The 18,240-nt window shown below is 34.2% G+C and overlaps 1 protein-coding gene across 14 annotated transcripts in view; it reads right to left on the reverse strand.

Moving 5' to 3' along the window:
* Positions 1-7,942: 7,942 nt before the first annotated feature.
* Positions 7,943-18,240, reverse strand: part of ERBIN (erbb2 interacting protein) — a 109,378-nt gene continuing 99,080 nt past the window's right edge. For 6 of the 14 annotated variants that reach the window (XM_082457084.1, XM_082457085.1, XM_082457081.1 and 3 more), the window contains 6 exons: positions 17,782-17,925; positions 15,105-15,224; positions 12,545-12,754; positions 11,352-11,444; positions 10,782-10,856; positions 7,943-9,978 (listed from right to left, as the gene is read on the reverse strand). In XM_082457084.1, coding sequence (XP_082313210.1) covers positions 9,871-9,978; positions 10,782-10,856; positions 11,352-11,444; positions 12,545-12,754; positions 15,105-15,224; positions 17,782-17,925 — 750 coding nt within the window. In that variant the 3' untranslated portion in view covers positions 7,943-9,870. Of the gene's footprint in view, positions 9,979-10,781; positions 10,857-11,351; positions 11,445-12,544; positions 12,775-15,104; positions 15,225-17,781; positions 17,926-18,240 lie in introns of those variants that run through there. The other 8 variants (XM_082457074.1, XM_082457088.1, XM_082457082.1 and 5 more) reach the window with 7 other exon arrangements.

The following is an 18,240-nucleotide window of genomic DNA, read 5'->3' on the forward strand; positions in this document are numbered from 1 at the left end:
CAACTAGAGAAAAGCCCGCGCGCAGCAACAAAGACCCAACACAGCCAAAAATAAATAAATATATTAGAAAAAAGAATGTTAGATGTATGTCCTACCCCTTTCTCTCCCCAGGGAGTAGATGGGAGTTGGGGGTTTCCTCCCAATCACACTGCACAGCGTGAAGGGCTCTGGCAAAATAAAGTGTCCCAAATTTTCCTACCAGGATTTGATACGGTTGTTTTTGCACTTGCCTGAGGTGCAGGAATCTTTTAACTGGTTTCTTTCTCTCTCACATAAGTATTTGACCCAAGCACTGTTGTTAAATCTGTGTCTCCACAGAGGAATGAGGGTCTAGGGCTTCCTGTTCCACCACCTTGCTGATAACATTCTGGGCTTGAGCCTCTTTTAAAGGTCTTATCTGATTAGGTTGGGTCCATACAGGATAATCCCCCTTTTGATTCATTCAAAGTCACCTAATTAGGTATCTTAACTTCATCCACAAAATCCTTACAATTATGCCATATTCTATTGATTAGAAGCAAGTCACAGGTTCTACCCATATTCAAGGGGAAGGGATTACACAAAGATGTGGACATCAGGGGTCAGGAATCATGGAAACTACGTGAGAATTTTGCCTACCACACTAGTCCTATCTTAGTTGGTGGTATGGGTACTTACAGAGAGGCTAGAGCCTAACCTCAAGTGCTTCCGGGACCTATATTAAATCTTGGCATAGAAGTGTTTTCTGACCCCACTTACTGGTAAAAATGGGACTCTTGTTCTGATGCCAGCCTCTTCTCTCATTAGCTAAGGACCTGACAAAGGCTAAAGGTACATGAGGTAGGCTCTTATCAAAGATTTTATTTTCCAGTAAATGACTACATTTAAATTTCCTGGTGCTTCACAACCCAAGAGCTTCACTCCATCATTCCCTGAACGTTCCACGTCTTCTGAGCCTTTGCTTGGGGAGTCTTAGGTATCACTGAGTTGTACAAAACAGAAACCCACTCAACTGAGCTTCAGAAAAACATGAGAGGATTTTTAGTGTGGATCTAGAGGAATCGCCCAGAATCCAAGAATATTAATTGGGTTTTATCAGTAACTGAAACCAGTAACTGGAAATCTCTCAATCTCTGTGTAATGTTACCTTCTGGATCTACTTCATTCTTTCTACTTTTTCAGCTTCTCAAAGCATACAACAGAAAATGGCTTTGTTACAACAGACATTTTAGCACCTACTTACCATGTTTGTACAAGTCTAGTACCTGCTCTTGTCTAGAATCACTACCCCAATTTCACATTCTTGAGAAAGAGAATCTAATTAGTCCAATTTGAGAAAGAGGTACAATCAATTACGACCAAGGAGATAATGGTCCACCAGGTTGATCTCAGCTAAAGCCTCTTATTAGTTCTGTAAAAGTTTGTTAAATATATAAATTATTTTCTACATTATGATGTGTGGAAAAATAAATTTGTTCTCTATTTTTCAAATATCTATATTACATTTATTTACTTATTTATCTAATACTTTATATCATGTTAGATTAGCTAGAATCCCACTACAGTATTGAGTAGTTGTGGTAATGATCAGTATCTTCCTTTTCCCTGTGTTTAGTGGGAATGCTTCTACAATTTCACCAGGATGTTTTTTTGATTTACCTCCTGACCCATTAGTTGTTCAAGACTATGTTGTTTAATGTCCACACATTTGTGAATTTTCCAGTAAAGGTGTTATCAGCTTAAAATAGACTTTATATCTCTACGATGTTTTATGGGATCTTCATGGTAAGCACAAAACAAAAATATACAGTAGATTCATAAAAGATAAAGGAAATCAAAGCATACCACTATGAAAAATAATGAATTCCAGTGGTACTGGAGCAGTCTTTAATCTAGGGCTAATTGTCCCCCATTACTGAGGCAGGACTATTCTGTGTACTCTACCTGATGCCTATGAATCATGAGGCTTTCCACACTTGCTGATGGAAATGGGCATTTTTATTCACTTTTTGTGAGCACAGGGCACTGTTACCTCAAATCCTTTCAGGCAATTTTTTATCCTGCCCTGAGGACTTTCCTCACACATGTGCTGATCAGTACTCAGCTGAATTGAAAACGGGGACCCTACACAGATCTCTGGAGTTCTCTTTCTGTGCAGCTCTCATTACTCTGCCCTGTGAACTACACCTCCCTTGGTGTCCTGGACTCTTGAGCTCCACCTCCTCAATTTAGGGAGTCTGCCAGGCTTGCCTGGGCTCCCCTTCCATGATCCATGGCCTGGAAATACTCTCAAGGTAGTAGTAAGCTGGAGACAATCGTAGACCTCACCTCTTTTTTCCCCCTTGTCCCTCAGGGATCACTGTCCTTCACTGCCTGATATCCAGTATTTGAAGATCATGATTTCTTATATTTTATCTGTTTTGGGTTATTTTAGGAGGGAGGATAAATCCCTCGTGGCCAGAACAATCAGTACCAAGAAACTTACTCCGAAACACACACGGAAAAATAAAAATGTACATATACCCGAGCCAATTTTGAAAAATAGGAGCAAAAAGGGAAGATGATTCTCTGAGTGTTATCCCCATACCATAAGCATCACCTAGGAACTTGCTAGAAATGAAAATTCGTGGGCATCAACCCAGACAAACTTAATCAGAAGCCCTTTAGGTGAGGCCCAACAAGCCCTCCAGGTGACTGATGTGGCAAAGCTTGACAATCACTGATATATACATATATATATATATATGAAGTTTTAGTTAAAAAAGAAACATAGTACATAAAAGCAAATATAGAAAAATCTTAATGGAAGACTCTAGATGATAGATGTTCCTTATAAAGCTTTCAAATTTGCTGGAAAAAAAGGTATAGGTATAAGAACAGAAAAACAGACCAAAAGAACACTATAGAGAACTCAGGAAGTCTGTGTATACAGAGGTATTTGATATACAATAAAGACTGCATCACAGATCAATAGAAAGAAGTAGGCCTGTTTAGTAAATGATGTAAAGAAAACAAGGAGTTGATCCCAACATTAGGCCATATACCATGGTGGACTCTAAATGGATTAAAATCTAAATAATAAATATATATATCTAGTAGAAATGTGAGAAAATAGCTTTTTGACTCAGCAATGGGGAAGGCTTAAGAACAATAAAGCATAATGATATACCTTATTGTTGACAAATTGATAGATTCGTCTTCATCTATGTTAAACTTTTTTGTAAACAAAACACACCATAAACAAAGTTAAACAGACTGGACTGGGAACACATATTTGCAAATGTCCAAAAGGAAAGGAGAGTAATATCAGGAATGGACAAGGAAATACTACAAATCAGCCTTGAAAACATCAGAAAAATGGGCAAAGGGAATAGGACAATTACAGAATGGTAAATCTTAATGGCTAACAAGTATACGTACTTGTCAAACCACAGGTAATTAAAGGAATGAAATTTAAACAAATGTTAAAATACAATGTTATATTCATCAAACATGCAAAAGTTAGACAGTCACATAGTACTATTTGCAAATGTGGGGAAATGAGATCCATGTTAAGCTAGTGAGAGCATAAACTGGTGCAGACTTTGTGGAAAGTACTTTTAGTGGTATTTTGTGAAATTAATAGTATCTATGACCTAGCAATTGTATTCTTAGGTACATATTCTAGACAAATTTTTACACAGGTTCAAAAAAATGAAATGAGGATACTCACCACTGTGGTGTTTATGGCAACATGGGATGAAGTGGAGGCATCAAAATTGTTCATCACTATAAAAATGGATAAGTCAAATGCAGTGGAGTCAAACTATAGGTATACACATCGTGTGACAAAAAAAAAAAAAAATCTAGAGCCTGTTGCATTTACTTGTATAAATAAAAAACACACATAATACTGAATGTCTATTCTTTGTATAATCATTATTCACCACATGAATTCCAACTTAGATTTTTTCTAATATTTTACATCCACATTATTTATTATCAATACTAAGGACACTTATTTCTGCTCTACTACAAGTAGTTTTGGTCACATTATTTCTTGGATCCCAAATTTACTTTTGAGATTAAATTTTCATTTTATTCCAATATTTCCCCTGGTACTTCTTCTGGAAAGGCTATGTGGGAGGTAAATTTTGAAACCTTAAATTCCTGAAACTGTATTTTGCTTTCAGACTTAAATAACCTTAAAGTTTTGGATATATTGCTTTACTGTATCCTTGCATCCAATGATGCTGATGAAAATTGTTAATCTGATTTTGTTCACTTTGCAAGTAACTTCCTTCACATTTTGGAACTTTGCATGGTGTCCTTTAGACCTGATCTGAAATTTCACGAAGATCTATTCAGAAGTGTGTTCATGTTACAGTTTTTGTTCAGTTATGAATGGATCCATTGATCTGAGGACCTATGTTGTTCTTCAGATCTAGGACATTTTCAGTATTTTTTCTCATTCTGTATCTATCTCCTGCCTTCTCCCTTTGAACTCCTATTGGATCCAAGTTGGAACATGAAGACTTTTCATGTCTCACTTCACACTATTTAATTCTTTTGCATTACATTTTATGGAACCCAAATCTAAGAGAGAGAGCTGATTTGCTCTTTAGGTGTACACTTCCTACTTAGCACAGTTGTTGAATTTGTGACAAATTCTACTTTACATTATGAAGATATTTAAATACTTTCGTAAGTTTCAGAAGATACTGCTTTCAAATAGTGATTTCTTTGGTGACATTCTTCATGGTGTTGCTTTTCTTCAATTGTTCAGTAACTCTTGTTGTCATTGTAGTATGAGCTTGACTGCAGTAAGCGAATAACCTTCTCAAACTACCTGCACTGATGGTGGGTGAAGGCGACATTACACTGGGTAGGCCACGCCACTTCAAAATGGCTGCACTGTTTTGTTTTTTTTTTTCTAATCTAAGCATCCATACTCATTGCTCCTGCCTTGGGCCAGACATCTCCTGCACATTGCTTGGCATAAAAAAGGTGGTTGTCCTAACCAATTTCTCATGATGCAGCACCCATCACTAGAACTCCTGCTTGATCCACTGTGCTGTCTCTACTTTTGAGGTATCCCTGAAGCCAAATTCACCTTTTGTGATAGAATCTTCTGGCCCTATCTGCTCTGTCTTCCAACAATTCCTTGAAGTTTATCCAGTGCACACCTTTACTTTCCAAAACTTTGGAAATTACTTTCACCTATCATAGTATTAAATAATCTTTTGTCACTTCTAGGGATATGGATGGGAAGGGGAGCATGAAGGATGAGCCAGTGTGCAACCTTGAACAATTTACTTTGGGAGATAAGCCTGCACATGGTTCTTGGGAAAACAAATGCTCCTTTGAAGGATGATCCAAATGTGAAAGAAATGTTTTAATATCCATTCTGGGATGGCATTAGTTCTGAGTATTAGGTTTGGCCCTTCATGAAGATGGAGAGCCCTACAGTCATCTACCTTAAGAACTCATGCTCCACACACTAATTTTTCTTCAATTTTATTTCTTCATTTTTAGCTTATTTTTCTTTAAGTTTCCTGACAAGGAAATTAGTTGGGAAGAAGAACACATAAAAAAAAAGATCCTTCTAAAGCTCTGCCTTGGAGGAACAAAATTGGTTTGATTAAAGTAAGGTCAGTTGAGGAAAAATATTTATTGACAATGTTCTTCATACAAAACAAAAATAGCTTTATTGAATCACAGGGTTGGGGGGAGGAGAGCATAATTTTATAGCTTGTATTTTTTCATTTGTGAGTGATACATGAGCTTTTCATATTTCATCCTGAAATCAGATTGAGGGCTGACTGAGAAGCTAGGTTGGCCAGATGAAATCCCATGAAAGATTGTAACTGTCCCTAGTTGTTATATTTGAAAAGGGAATTATAATAGTAGCATCATTTTTCAGCCTCTTTCTTGAAGAAGAATCCCATAGAGAAGTTCAGGAGTACCTTAATCATTCTCTAAAATAAGACCTGAGGAAATTCTACTGAGGTATTTTCCCCAAATAAACCTTCTCAGTTTAGAATGCTGCTTGGATTTTAGGACTGTACATTTTTGGAGACCGTAAATTTTAATTCTGCAAATTGCTTCACAAAGAGAATGCTAAGTCCTAAAAAGAAAATGGCATTCTCTTAAGATTTTTCCAAAGCTATAAATGACTGTGTTTGCACCCCCCTGGGCTGAAAATTCTGCAGAGGTAAAGAAACAGCAGCTTTAGATATAAGATGGTCAATCTTTTCTGAATTCTATTATTAGAAACAAAAGGATTACCTAAAGGTTTGAGCTGGCTACTTATATAATCTAGATTACCTTTTAAAAGTAATTGCTTGTTCCCTTGTTCATAATCAATTATGTGTATTCATTAACTCTTTTAATGAAACAAAATTAATTTTGATTTCAATATATCGTTCGTAAGAAATCTATTTACTATACATTAAACCAAAAGGATAAGCTAATAAGTACTTCAACAAAGAATGAAAAAAATACTCTTTCAAGCAGATGTGACTGATCACCAATCCTGAACTAAAAAAACATTTCCATCCCACAGGCTTCCTTCAGAGGTAAAAAATAAGGTAAACCTACACTTCTTCCATACCCAGAAATACAAGGGATTAAATGTTCTTAAAGAATTTTTCAAGTATGTACACAGCTTCAAGTCCAAAGAGGTCAGAAAAATATTTACAAAATAAATATGTAGGGAATTTTAGAATTTCATGGACTCAGAGGAACCAATGATTCCTTAATGAATCAGCATAAAACTTTAGTTTGTGTAAACAATTCTGTGCTGGACATAAAATTTTTAACGGTTTAAAATTTTAGGGTGGTCAATTTTAAATGCTGTTACTAAAAATAAGACAGTTTTGGTTTTGATGGTTTGCTACATAATACTTATTAAAAATAAGTATGTCGGGACTTCCCTGGTGGCGCAGTGGTTAAGAATCCGCCTGCCAATGCAGGGGACATGGGTTCAAACACTGGTCCGGGAAGATCCCACATGCCGCGGAGCAACTTAGCCCATGCGCCACAACTACTAAGCCTGCACTCTAGAGCCTGCGAGCCACAACTACTTAAGCCCACTTGCCTAGAGCCCGTGCTCCGCAACAAGAGAAGCCACTGCAGTGAGAAGCCCGCGCACCACAACGAAGAGTGGCCCCCGCTTGCCGCAACTAGAGAAGGCCCGCACACAGCAGCGAGAACCCAATGCAGCCAAAGATAATAAATAAATAAAATAAAATAAAATATTAAAAAAATAAATAAAAATAAGTATGTCAATTATGGGCATGGGCCTTAACTACAGATTACTCAATAATATATAAACTAAAAATGTCTTTTCTATTTCCTCAAAAGATTTAAATTATTACTCTTTTATTCAAATTTTGAAATTTTATCATTACCAAAACAAAAATTCTAATGACGAATTCTTGTTATTTAATTTTAATTTTCCAGTATTTTAGAAGAAAACTTTGGCTATTAATTTAAGTGCAAAACTATTTTGCTATTAGTTTTTTAAGTTATGTGTCATGTTACTCATCTTGTAACAAACTTTCTTACTTGACTTTGTGTTACGAGAACATTAAAAGTTTTTTAAATTAACTAGAATAAAATACTAGTGCATATAACATTTGTTGCACTTGTAATATTTCAATATAATGTGCAAACAACTAATTTAAGGTTAGATCACTGATGAATCAATTGTTCTTTGTGGCTTATTTCCTTTTCCAAAATCACAGTCTGTGTATCTGATTCAAGGTAAAGAAGTTGAAAATGTCAGAATTATACCTATTTTTTGTATTCCTTATTAAAAGCAGAATGTGACTGTGAAAAGTTGATTGAAACCAATAAAAAATGATTGGAGTAATTTTAGAATGCCAAAATTAATATTTTAAAATAAACTATGAATAAAGGGAACACCAAGGCTTGTCTTAAAGAAGCTGTTTGTCATTTTTTAAAGAGATTACAACACACATACAATAAATGAATTTTATCAAAATACAGCACATTTTTTCTACTATATCCATAAAAATCAATTACTATGTAAATAGTACTGAAAATCAACTAAAATGAGTTAAAATTTACAAAGAGTTGTTAAAGGGCTTCAATCAATATTATTAAAACTATACAGTACAATAACCAATTGATAACATCTTGAAAGAAGTGCAGTATTGGAGTTCACATCTTTTTAAAAGTACTGCCTATTTACTCTGACTAGCAAGAAACAAACGAGTCCAACTCACTTTTGCAAAAATAATGTAGATTGCTGTTTTCGCTAGTCTTATAGAAGACTTAACCTTAAAACAAGGTTGAAGAACAAAGCTTAACAGATTCAAAATTCCGAAATTATACTTCTTAGTAATTAAAAATGAATTGCAATAACTGAATATTGCTCTAATGAAACGCTCGGACTAGCCTCGACTAAAAACAGTTATTGGTCTTCTATGGCACTTTTTTCTGGTCCAAATAACCATGCATTAATTCTTACCATTGCATGTCACTCAAATTTTATTTGATTACATAGATAGAACAAAAACAAAATTAATGGTCTGAACAAAATTAATAAACCTCTATCAAATAATTGTTACACTAACGAGGAACAGAGGCAGTTGGTGGTAAAACACTATTACACTGATACACTTAGAAACCCTTTAAAGACTGAAGTGTCGAGTTCACATTTAATGTTACCTGTAGGAACAGCCCTTTATCTGAACACCATTACACACTGGTAGGCCTCAAGGACCCATCCCTTTGCTCTACAACTCTCCACAGCAATTCTCTATCACTGTGCCAGTTTCACAAACTTGCTTTGGTTTCCTAGCTCCACGCGTACTGTTTCCTTTTACTTTACCAAGGCAATGTTGAGGCCAAACAAAATCAAGAGGCTTTCCTAAATCTTCTTACATTTTGTGTTACAGCAACACAATCTTAAAACTGGCCATTTCAGTTTCATTTGTTGCTTAAAATAAAAATTATAAATTAAGATTAAAATGGAGTACTAATTATAAAACAGATTGCAAGTACCACCATTTGCAAAAAATCAAGGAATTTCTGCATCACGGAAAATGCATGGACCAAAAAGAAAAAAACAAAAAGAAGGAAAGAAAATGCATGGACATGTATCTACAGAAGAGTTAAAAATTTCCTGTGACTAAAAAATTGAAACTTGATTCACTAGTAGCAAATGTAGAGTAATGGCTATGACAAGAACAGATCCTGAAGAGCTCATAAAATGCAATTATTGTCTTTTTTATTTCTTTAAAAAGACATCACATTTTTTATTGCATTATTCTATTAATAAAAACACATTAACAGCTGTTTTTTTCATTCTTTGCTTCCAGATTTTTATAGGAAATAACTGTTTTAATCTGGCCTTGGAAAGTGAACCCACCAGCACCACCTTCACCTACTCACTCTTCAATTCAATATGCACATAGCGAAAGCCAACACTTCAAATCTCTTGCCCACATAAAAAAAAGTTTCAGCAGAAAAACATTAATACCAGTTGAATAAAAATAAGGGCATAAAAGCTATGAGATAGATAGCTCTGCCATCTGTCTCTGGGCTACAATCAAGGCTAACTAGAGCCTTGCACAGAGTTCAATCGTGTGTATGAAATCCAAAAATAAACCTACACTCTATACAAAAACAACATACATTTGTTTTTGTAGCCTTGACTGCTATGTTTAAAAACCTAAAGTTTTATATGGTATGAATTCAACAGTCTCCCCTATATACTGTACAGTGGTTCTTTCCCTCTAACCACAAATTCCATTATCTCATTAATGTACAAATTTGAACATATTTGAGTTCTTTATATATAAAAATAGTCAAAATATTAATTTCCCCTGCAAGTATCTTCCAATAAATCTTGCTGTCTCTCCATTTTTTAGTCCACAGCTCTTACGAGGAAACCTCTCGTACAATGATGAGTTCTACTGTGTTCTGGAAAGTTTTTAGCAAGGACACTGCTTGTCCATGTTCAATATTGATAAAACTGTAGCCATTAGCCTAGAAGAAAGAAGAAAAAAGCTTAAAAAAAAATTTCATAGTCATTTATTTGCATTTGTGCATTTAAATTTCTGCCAGGTCACAAACCTGGCAGAAAATAAGAATCACTTTGGCAATTTAAAACAACATCTAGACTCCTGGGCCCTACCCCATCTCTATGGAAATAAAATCTCTGAAGGTGGGACCCAGGAACCTGTATCTTGCCCACATTTTCAGATGATTCTTACGTAGCAACCCGACATTAGGAAGCACTTGTCTAAGACAGTGTCAGACATGGTGTTGTGTGTATACGCTAAGGTGCAACTGAGGTCACCAAGCTGCTAGGGTAGTAGAGGTCAAGGCCTAGTCTTCCCATTGCCTAGGAGTCACCAGATCAAGGACACTACACTTCTTATAATTTAGGCTAAACATTTAATGATGTTTTACTATACATCAGACACACAGTTCTAAGTGCTTCTTGTGAATTAAATCCTTTAATTCTCGTAACACACAGAGGAGATTCTTTCATCATCTTATTTTAGAAGAAGTTAACATTCGTAAACTTAAACAAAAGGCTAAGATATATTCAAAAAATGCTAAGGTTTATTTAAAAATATCAGTATGATCTTCCAAGGTACAAGGTGGAAATATTTTAAGCTATGAAAGCACTAGAGAGCAGCCTATAAGAAATGCCACTGTTTTCATCCACAAGTATTTAAAGATAACTTCATAAAATGCTTACTTTCAAATCTGGCATTTATAATCCCTTGATGAGGAGGGCAGACGTTATAACAAAAAGTAATAAAAAAATGTATCTTAGTTACCTGAATAATTTTATCACCTGGTTGCAATAATTTTGATGCTGGTCCTTCAGGCTGTACCCTTGTTACAAATATACCCTTTAATAACGACAAAAAAGATAATTATTTGATGGAAAGCAGTATGCATAAATAAAAGAGTACCAAGGAGCAATCTTTTTTTAAATAGTATGCAAATATTTGAATTGTGGTGCAAGTTTTCTCCCTATCTCCTCTGAATAATATTGTGACCACGCTATGTTATTTGTGCTTCTGGTAATTCGTACTTTAGTGATTTTTATTAAAGTGATTAAAAAAAAAAGTTACTTCTACAGATGTGAAGAAAAGTATTAACAATTAAAAAATCACTTCACAATATAATGAACATTAAAAATTTTTGGTTAAATTTGTAGTCCTCAATTAATTTGAGCTGATCACATTTCAAAACAAAAAACTGAACAATACAGAGGGAAATCACAAGTGATGTCTGTCTAGATCTATATAAATATCTGTTAGATTTTTTACTTATGCATAAAAGGTACTCATTTTGTGAATAAAAATTAATGGGCATTTCAAGGATATATAAACAAAACTCACATCATCATCAGGTCTGAATGGGTTTCCTCTTCCCCCAACCCCTCCTGATATGCTAAATCCAAGTTCTGGATCCTTGTCAACTCTCACTCGAATCTGAGTTAATATGAAAATAAACTTATTACTAATAACAGAAAAAGCTACAATACAATAATAACCACACTGGTAAATTAAGTTCAAGAAAACATAAATATGTAAGAATTCACCTAAAATAAGTATTTGGGCAGATGAAATGAAACTACAACGTGAAATATTATGTTAATGAGTTAGTGAGTTAAATGCACAGCTGGGATTATAAAGCATAGCTCCTAAATTAATCTATTGCTATCTTATGAGGATATGCAACCAATTAATGTTGACTTTATATATTTTGGGCAGCACGGACTTTAATGACATAGAGCATACACACAAAACATGTATTTTATTATCAGTTTCCATTTGTAGAACATCTAAATTACATAGTATTTCTGACTACTGGACGTTTCATAAGACATCTAAAAGATCCCTGGGTGGTTGTTGGATATTAACTCATTTCCTAAATCTGTTTATATGCTTCAAAGGAGTTGGGATTGATGATCAATCAATACTATTTTTTACAACCAAGCTATAGAAAAAGATGCAAGAACTAAACTTTTGTTATAAAACACTCCCTTTCCCCAGAGACCAAAACAAAATGAATGAAGCATTTGTTCTCTAAGTTTCTAATAATATTATTTTATTAATAAACTATCAAAATACATGAATATATGACTGTCGACATTTTCTGTACTTTGTAAGATTTAATTCGCAAAGTAGTTTGGAGACTATAGTCCAGTTTCAAAAGCTAACTATCAAATGACAATTAGCAAACTATAATATGCCATTCAAGTTTAATGGTCTACTATTTTTATTCCTGAAGAAGGTCTGATTACTGGAGTATCATCATCAACCAGTTTTGGAAAAACCACCACCTTAGGAAAAAAAAAAATCATGCCCTCAATACTATCCTATGTCAATTTATCAGAACAGGGGGGATCATACAGTCAAGTTAAACCACAAAGTTTAATACCTTATAAACTTAACATGAAACCAAGCCATTAAACAAAACAGTAAAAACTATGTTAAAATTCTGTATGGATTTATTGTTATAATTAAATAACCTATAAAATACATTAAAAGCTTAGTCTCATATTCCAAATATTCTTGATCATTCTTACCTCTTGCCTTGCCAGTTCATGGCCTTGTCTAGGAGAACAATGGGGCTGTGTGTATGGAGGCTGGTGGGCCACTTTCAGCATCAAGTAATCAATTAGTTGTTCTCTAGAGGGATGCCTTGCCACAGATGCCTGAGGAAGGGGGTGATGTATTTGACTATAATTTGCCTGAGGCCTGAGAGGCTGGCCCATCTGTCCATTACTCAAAGGCATCTAAGAAAAACATGAAGTCTCTTAAAATGACCAATAATAATGCCTTGTTACAAATATTTGGATTTTCTTCTTGGAGCAATACAAAAGCACTAGAGTTTAACATTCTAAATCACACAGTATCATGCCATGTGTGCCATTTTTTCTAATTTTACACTTTTAAAAGAAAAAAACCTGTTAATGTCTTAATTCTAAGCTTGCCTGAGTGCTCGCTAATAGATTCACTCTTTAAAAGTTTCTAATTAAAGTACATCATATCTACATTTAAAATTATTTGCTTTTCTGTAAGCTTAACCCAATGTTAAAATGGTAAACAGTATGTCAAATTTTAAAATTTAAGTAAGCCCATTAAAAGGGCATCTCTTCCCATACTATAATCTCTCACATATACTCAAAAGATGCATTTGCTGATGCTTTTCTTCAGAATGAAAGTATAAGTAGTTTTGTGGTAGAAGTTTTTCATAATCTGAGTATATTCTTCCACCTCTATTCCTTCCTCTCCAGAATTAAAAAGCCAATCTATCTATGCAGTAGAAAACTGATTTATTCCTCGTGTGTGTGTGTGTGTGTGTGTGTGTGTATCAAGTTAGGAATTTTTAAACTCTCTAAGTATTAATTCCATAGACTGTTAATCACAAAAATTAAAACTTGATATTTTATTTTGCTTTTCACAAGCTAAACAAAAAACTCCAGATTATTCTGTTGCTGTTAAAGAAATATCTTTGTCTTAAAGTCTCTTGTTTTTTAGACTTAAAAATAACCTTTATGGAAATGTGATAATAGCTTACTCTGTTAGTGTGAGGAAATCTATCTGAAAAATAAGAGGTTATATTTACATTACAATATTTGCATATAAAGAAATTTTTGTGTAGAAGAGGAAATAAGTACATTTAAGCGATTCAGTCATTTAAAACTTCATTGTTAACTATTAACCCACACGGAATTTACAGAAAAACTGTGATGATTTGAGTCCCATTTCCCTAAAATTATCCAAAGTAGAAAAGTTTGGGAAAACACTATGGCAATAGTTTCAGAACTATGTATCTTCTTATGTTCATCTTGCTGAGGAATACAAAGTTTGGTTTTGGTGAGTAATATTATTACTTAAAAAAAAAGTTCTCTTTTTCACTGTATTATACTTGAGAATTTAGTTAATTCTGAAGCCTGGGAACATACATGGGTGTTTCATGACAGGGCACAAAGATATTATTCTCTCACAAATTTTATGTTGGTTGGAGAGAAGAGGTGCTATATTATCTCTTTTTTAAAAAAATTGTGGTTGTTTCCCACTTGATCACTGTAGATTTGAAGCAATTAATCCACCTAGGAGTACTTGAATAGTTGTGCAGTTATTTTATTACTTTTGCACAACTCCGTAGACATGCAGATTTAATACCTTTATTCCTACATGCAGATTTAATACCTTTCTCCTGGGGAGAATACTCCAGACAATAACTACTTCTGACCCATTCTTAAGACTCCCTTACACCTAGAACTTGGACATACCTGAATGTGTAGAACACATTCTACATCAGTGTTAAACATAGCCATGGAATATACTAAGCTATGATTAGCAGATAACTCAGGAGAATAAAAAACATAAAACAAACTCAGTAACCCAAACCATAAAATGGATATTAAAAAGAAAAAAGAAACTGGATAGCAGAAAAAGAAACTCGACAGCAATTAAAAGAAAAACAACAAAAAAAGGGTAAAATAAATAAATACGTACAAACTTATATGGCTGGATTCCTACTCTCAAGAACAATGTAAAAGCTTATATAATACATAACTATGTTTCACAATTATAACTGGTTATACTAGGGATATGGGCTTAGTTAAGATGAAGAACAGCTGAGGAAAATACTAAAATTATCTATCCAGCATTGGTGACAAAAAAGTAAACTAAATGAGTGATGCTTTAGTTATAAAAGTAGTAAGAATACAACCATCATCTATTCTACCATATACAAAAGTCTTTCAAGGTGATTTCTAATTATATTTAAAGTATGTTAAAATGCCTTCATCCTCCAATGAAGAATTTAAGACAGGTTCATATTTAACTCTCCAGAGAGTTTTACTATCAGGAATGCCAAAAAGTAGGAGATACTACAGAAATCCAAAGATAACAAAATGATTCTTCAGTGTGGAAGAAATCATGGAATAAACTAAGAAACAGCAGAGTGAAATTTTATTTCATATTTCTCAATTATTAAAAAAAAAACCTTACTAATCAAGAGGTAAAGGTCCTCAAAAAAGCATTTTCAGCGTTAAAGCATATATGATATTTCTAGTTCAAAAGCTGTAAAACACAGTAAGCTCACAGATACTACTTCATTCCCTGAGCACCTACTTTCATCAAGCTGTCTGGAAGAACATCTTTGTGACTAAGTGTAGCTGACGGGTAGTTCTGCTGTCCTGAAATGAATATATCATCTTGACAAGGATCTCCTGCACAGGATGTCTGGGGATGCTTCAAATGAGGGGGAAATAAAAAATAAACAAATAATGATCTTTAAGATGTGAAACCAAAATGATGATGACACTTGAGAGGAGATACTGCTAGACAATGGAAAGATGAAGAACCAAATCAAACATTACCATCATAACTACCATCGATATTAGCACCTTTATAATGGGTGTTAACTAGATTTATTTATTTATCATTGTGGTAATCACTTTGTAATACATACATATATCAAACCATCATTATGTATACCTTGAACTAATATAATGTTATATGTCAGTTATATCGCAATAAAACTGGAAAAAATATTAGTACCTTTAACAGTCTTTCAAAGTTACATGGCAAAATGTTTGTTCGTATAATGTGTGAAAAGTACATATGAATATATACTGTTAAGATATTCCTTTATAATACTTTTAGTTTTATTTACAGTAATACCTAGCTTTTAACACTTTGAGCAATAAATTTAGTTATTAATCCAAGTTAAGAGTCCCAAATTTTAAGAGCAACTAAAATATATGCACTCCTGTTGAGCACAGCAAAAAGTTTTTTGGTAAAAAAATTAACTGCTGTTTTTTTTTAACAGCATAGTGTCACCCAGGATTTCCTTATTAATGATGAGCAATATCAATAAACACACAGTCTTATAAAACTTGCTTTAGCCTAATTCTATCATACTAATATCAGCTCAGTATTTTCAAAAGCACTGCTCTGATGAAATGCTTTTATATTTTATTAATTAGAGTTCATATTTTTATACATCAAATAACATCCTAACATTACAGTTTATCTCACTGATACCTTTAGAGACAAAACAGACTCAATATCTCATTATCTCTGAGTATTTCTTATAAATATGCTAGGAAGCAAGATGCTTATTTTTCATCTTAATTTAGTTCTAAACACACCTAGCTATATTTTAGAAAACTACAGAGATTGTGATAAATAGCAGTATTGTTACCTTCAAAACAGTGTATGGCTGGCAACACATATATGCAAACTACATCATCATGTCGAAAAAAAATAATCTGAAATCCAGTTCATTATGATATGCCACAGGATACATGTAAATCTAAGGGTTTATAATTTAGTCTTAGGAACCATATCTGCAACAAAGCTATCATGTGCAGTTTGTTGCTAGTTCAAACCATGGCTTAGCATTTTTAGATGTAGTTTGATCTAATTTTGTTTATTTATACAATGAATACTTTATTTTCCTTTTCCGTTTCTGAGATGTGCTTTCAGAATGCATAATAATCAACTCAGCTCACAGCTTGAAGTTTAAACTCAAGCGTGAATGTACGACTATGTCTTTAAATGAACAAGTGCATTATGGATGAAAAAGTTAAACGCAACAGACTCAAAGACTCTGACTTGAATAAAAACAAGCAAAAGATATTACTGTTCAAGAATTTGTAAAGAACAATTGTTCCACATGACTATAAAGATTATCCCTGAGTTAATAAAAGCCCCCGGTCTTTACCCCATGGCTTCAGCTGGAATGAGTGCCAGAAATGCAGGGCTTACTCGCCATCATCTCCTCTCTGTTTCAAACTGCTAAGTTACAAAACGATTGTTGCCACTATTATGTAACACAGAAACCAGGTGGTGGCAGGTGACAGAAGGCAGAGCAAGATGGGTGAGGCCCAGCCAGAACAAAGTGAATCGAGGATACTGCTCCTATCCTAGAATACAACAGAGTTAAGCCAGGAGTATATTAAAAAGTAGTAGGAGATTGGGGGTGGTGGGGAAGGAGACACTCAGGAAAAAGCAAAGGATCCAGAAGCAGGGTCACTATGGAAATAAAACTATGGGGGAGAGAATACGGCTTTACAAAGGGAGAAAGGTCTTTTTAGGATGGAGGAAGAGGGGCAGAGGAAATATCCACTTAGAGGCCACGCTACCACCTCAAGTTGTCACGGAAAGAAAAATCTTAAAACAGCCACGCAGAGTTGTTCTGTTCTTTCTCCTTTTCTGTCATTCTTATCCCCTACCCTTAACTTTCATTAAAAGAATAAACCTTTCTTCTTCCCCACTAATGATTATGTGGGTAATAAAGGATTTGGGTTTTGCCTTTTCACTGGTACTTAATGCAATTTCTCCAGGCTCACATTTAATCATATTCTGCAAATTATGATTAAACTTAGTTACAAGTATTTATTTGCCAACCCTCAATCACTAAAGTGAAAATTATTCTTTCCCACAACCCCTCTGTGTATTACACATGCCACAGCCTTAAAACCTTGAGTTAGGGAGAGGAAGCTAATTTTAAGAGAAAGCACTGCGAAGAAAAAGAATTTTTCAAAAAACCTCTTAGATTCCTATCGCTCACCTCTTTTTATATAAGAGCTGACTACATCCTTAGTTATGACCACAGAAACTTAAGAGATAAAAACTAAATCAGCTTTGCAGAGTTTTAGAACTAAGCCATGGAAGAACTGGGAGGTAAACAAGATATTTAACCCACAGCACAAATTTATTTTCTAGAATTGTTAAAACATTAAAATGTGGGTTTTCTTCCTCTTCTATGTACTAAAGGTACTGATCTACTACAGGTACTCACTCGAAAAATGTGCCCACCAGAAACTCTTCCGTCTGCAATACTCAAGGCAAGACTGCCTTGGCTGCCATGCAGATCCCTAGAGCTGCCATAGTGAAAGTGGCTTACAGCAGTAAAATTGGAATTAAAGGACCTTGACAGCATGCTCTGAATAAAGAGGGGATAGATTTAACAGAGATTAGTGTAGCATGCAAAATTCACAAGACATGTTATGTACATAGACATATATACAAGTAACCCCAATACCACGCAGAAGTATCAGGCAACACTGAATTTTCAGTGCCATTGAAAGAAATTGGCACTATTTACCATATATTTACATGAAAACATACATGTACACACATAAATTATATGTAAACCCAACCATTCACATGTTTAAACACCAAAAAAGAAAGTGCAAACATACAGCTGCTTTTATAATGCTGTTATTTCTTTTACTCCTAACATACCTTATTAGAAGGT

Source organism: Balaenoptera physalus (genome assembly GCF_965194825.1).
Source record: "Balaenoptera physalus genome assembly, chromosome: 3".
Classification (NCBI taxonomy): domain Eukaryota; kingdom Metazoa; phylum Chordata; class Mammalia; order Artiodactyla; family Balaenopteridae; genus Balaenoptera; species Balaenoptera physalus.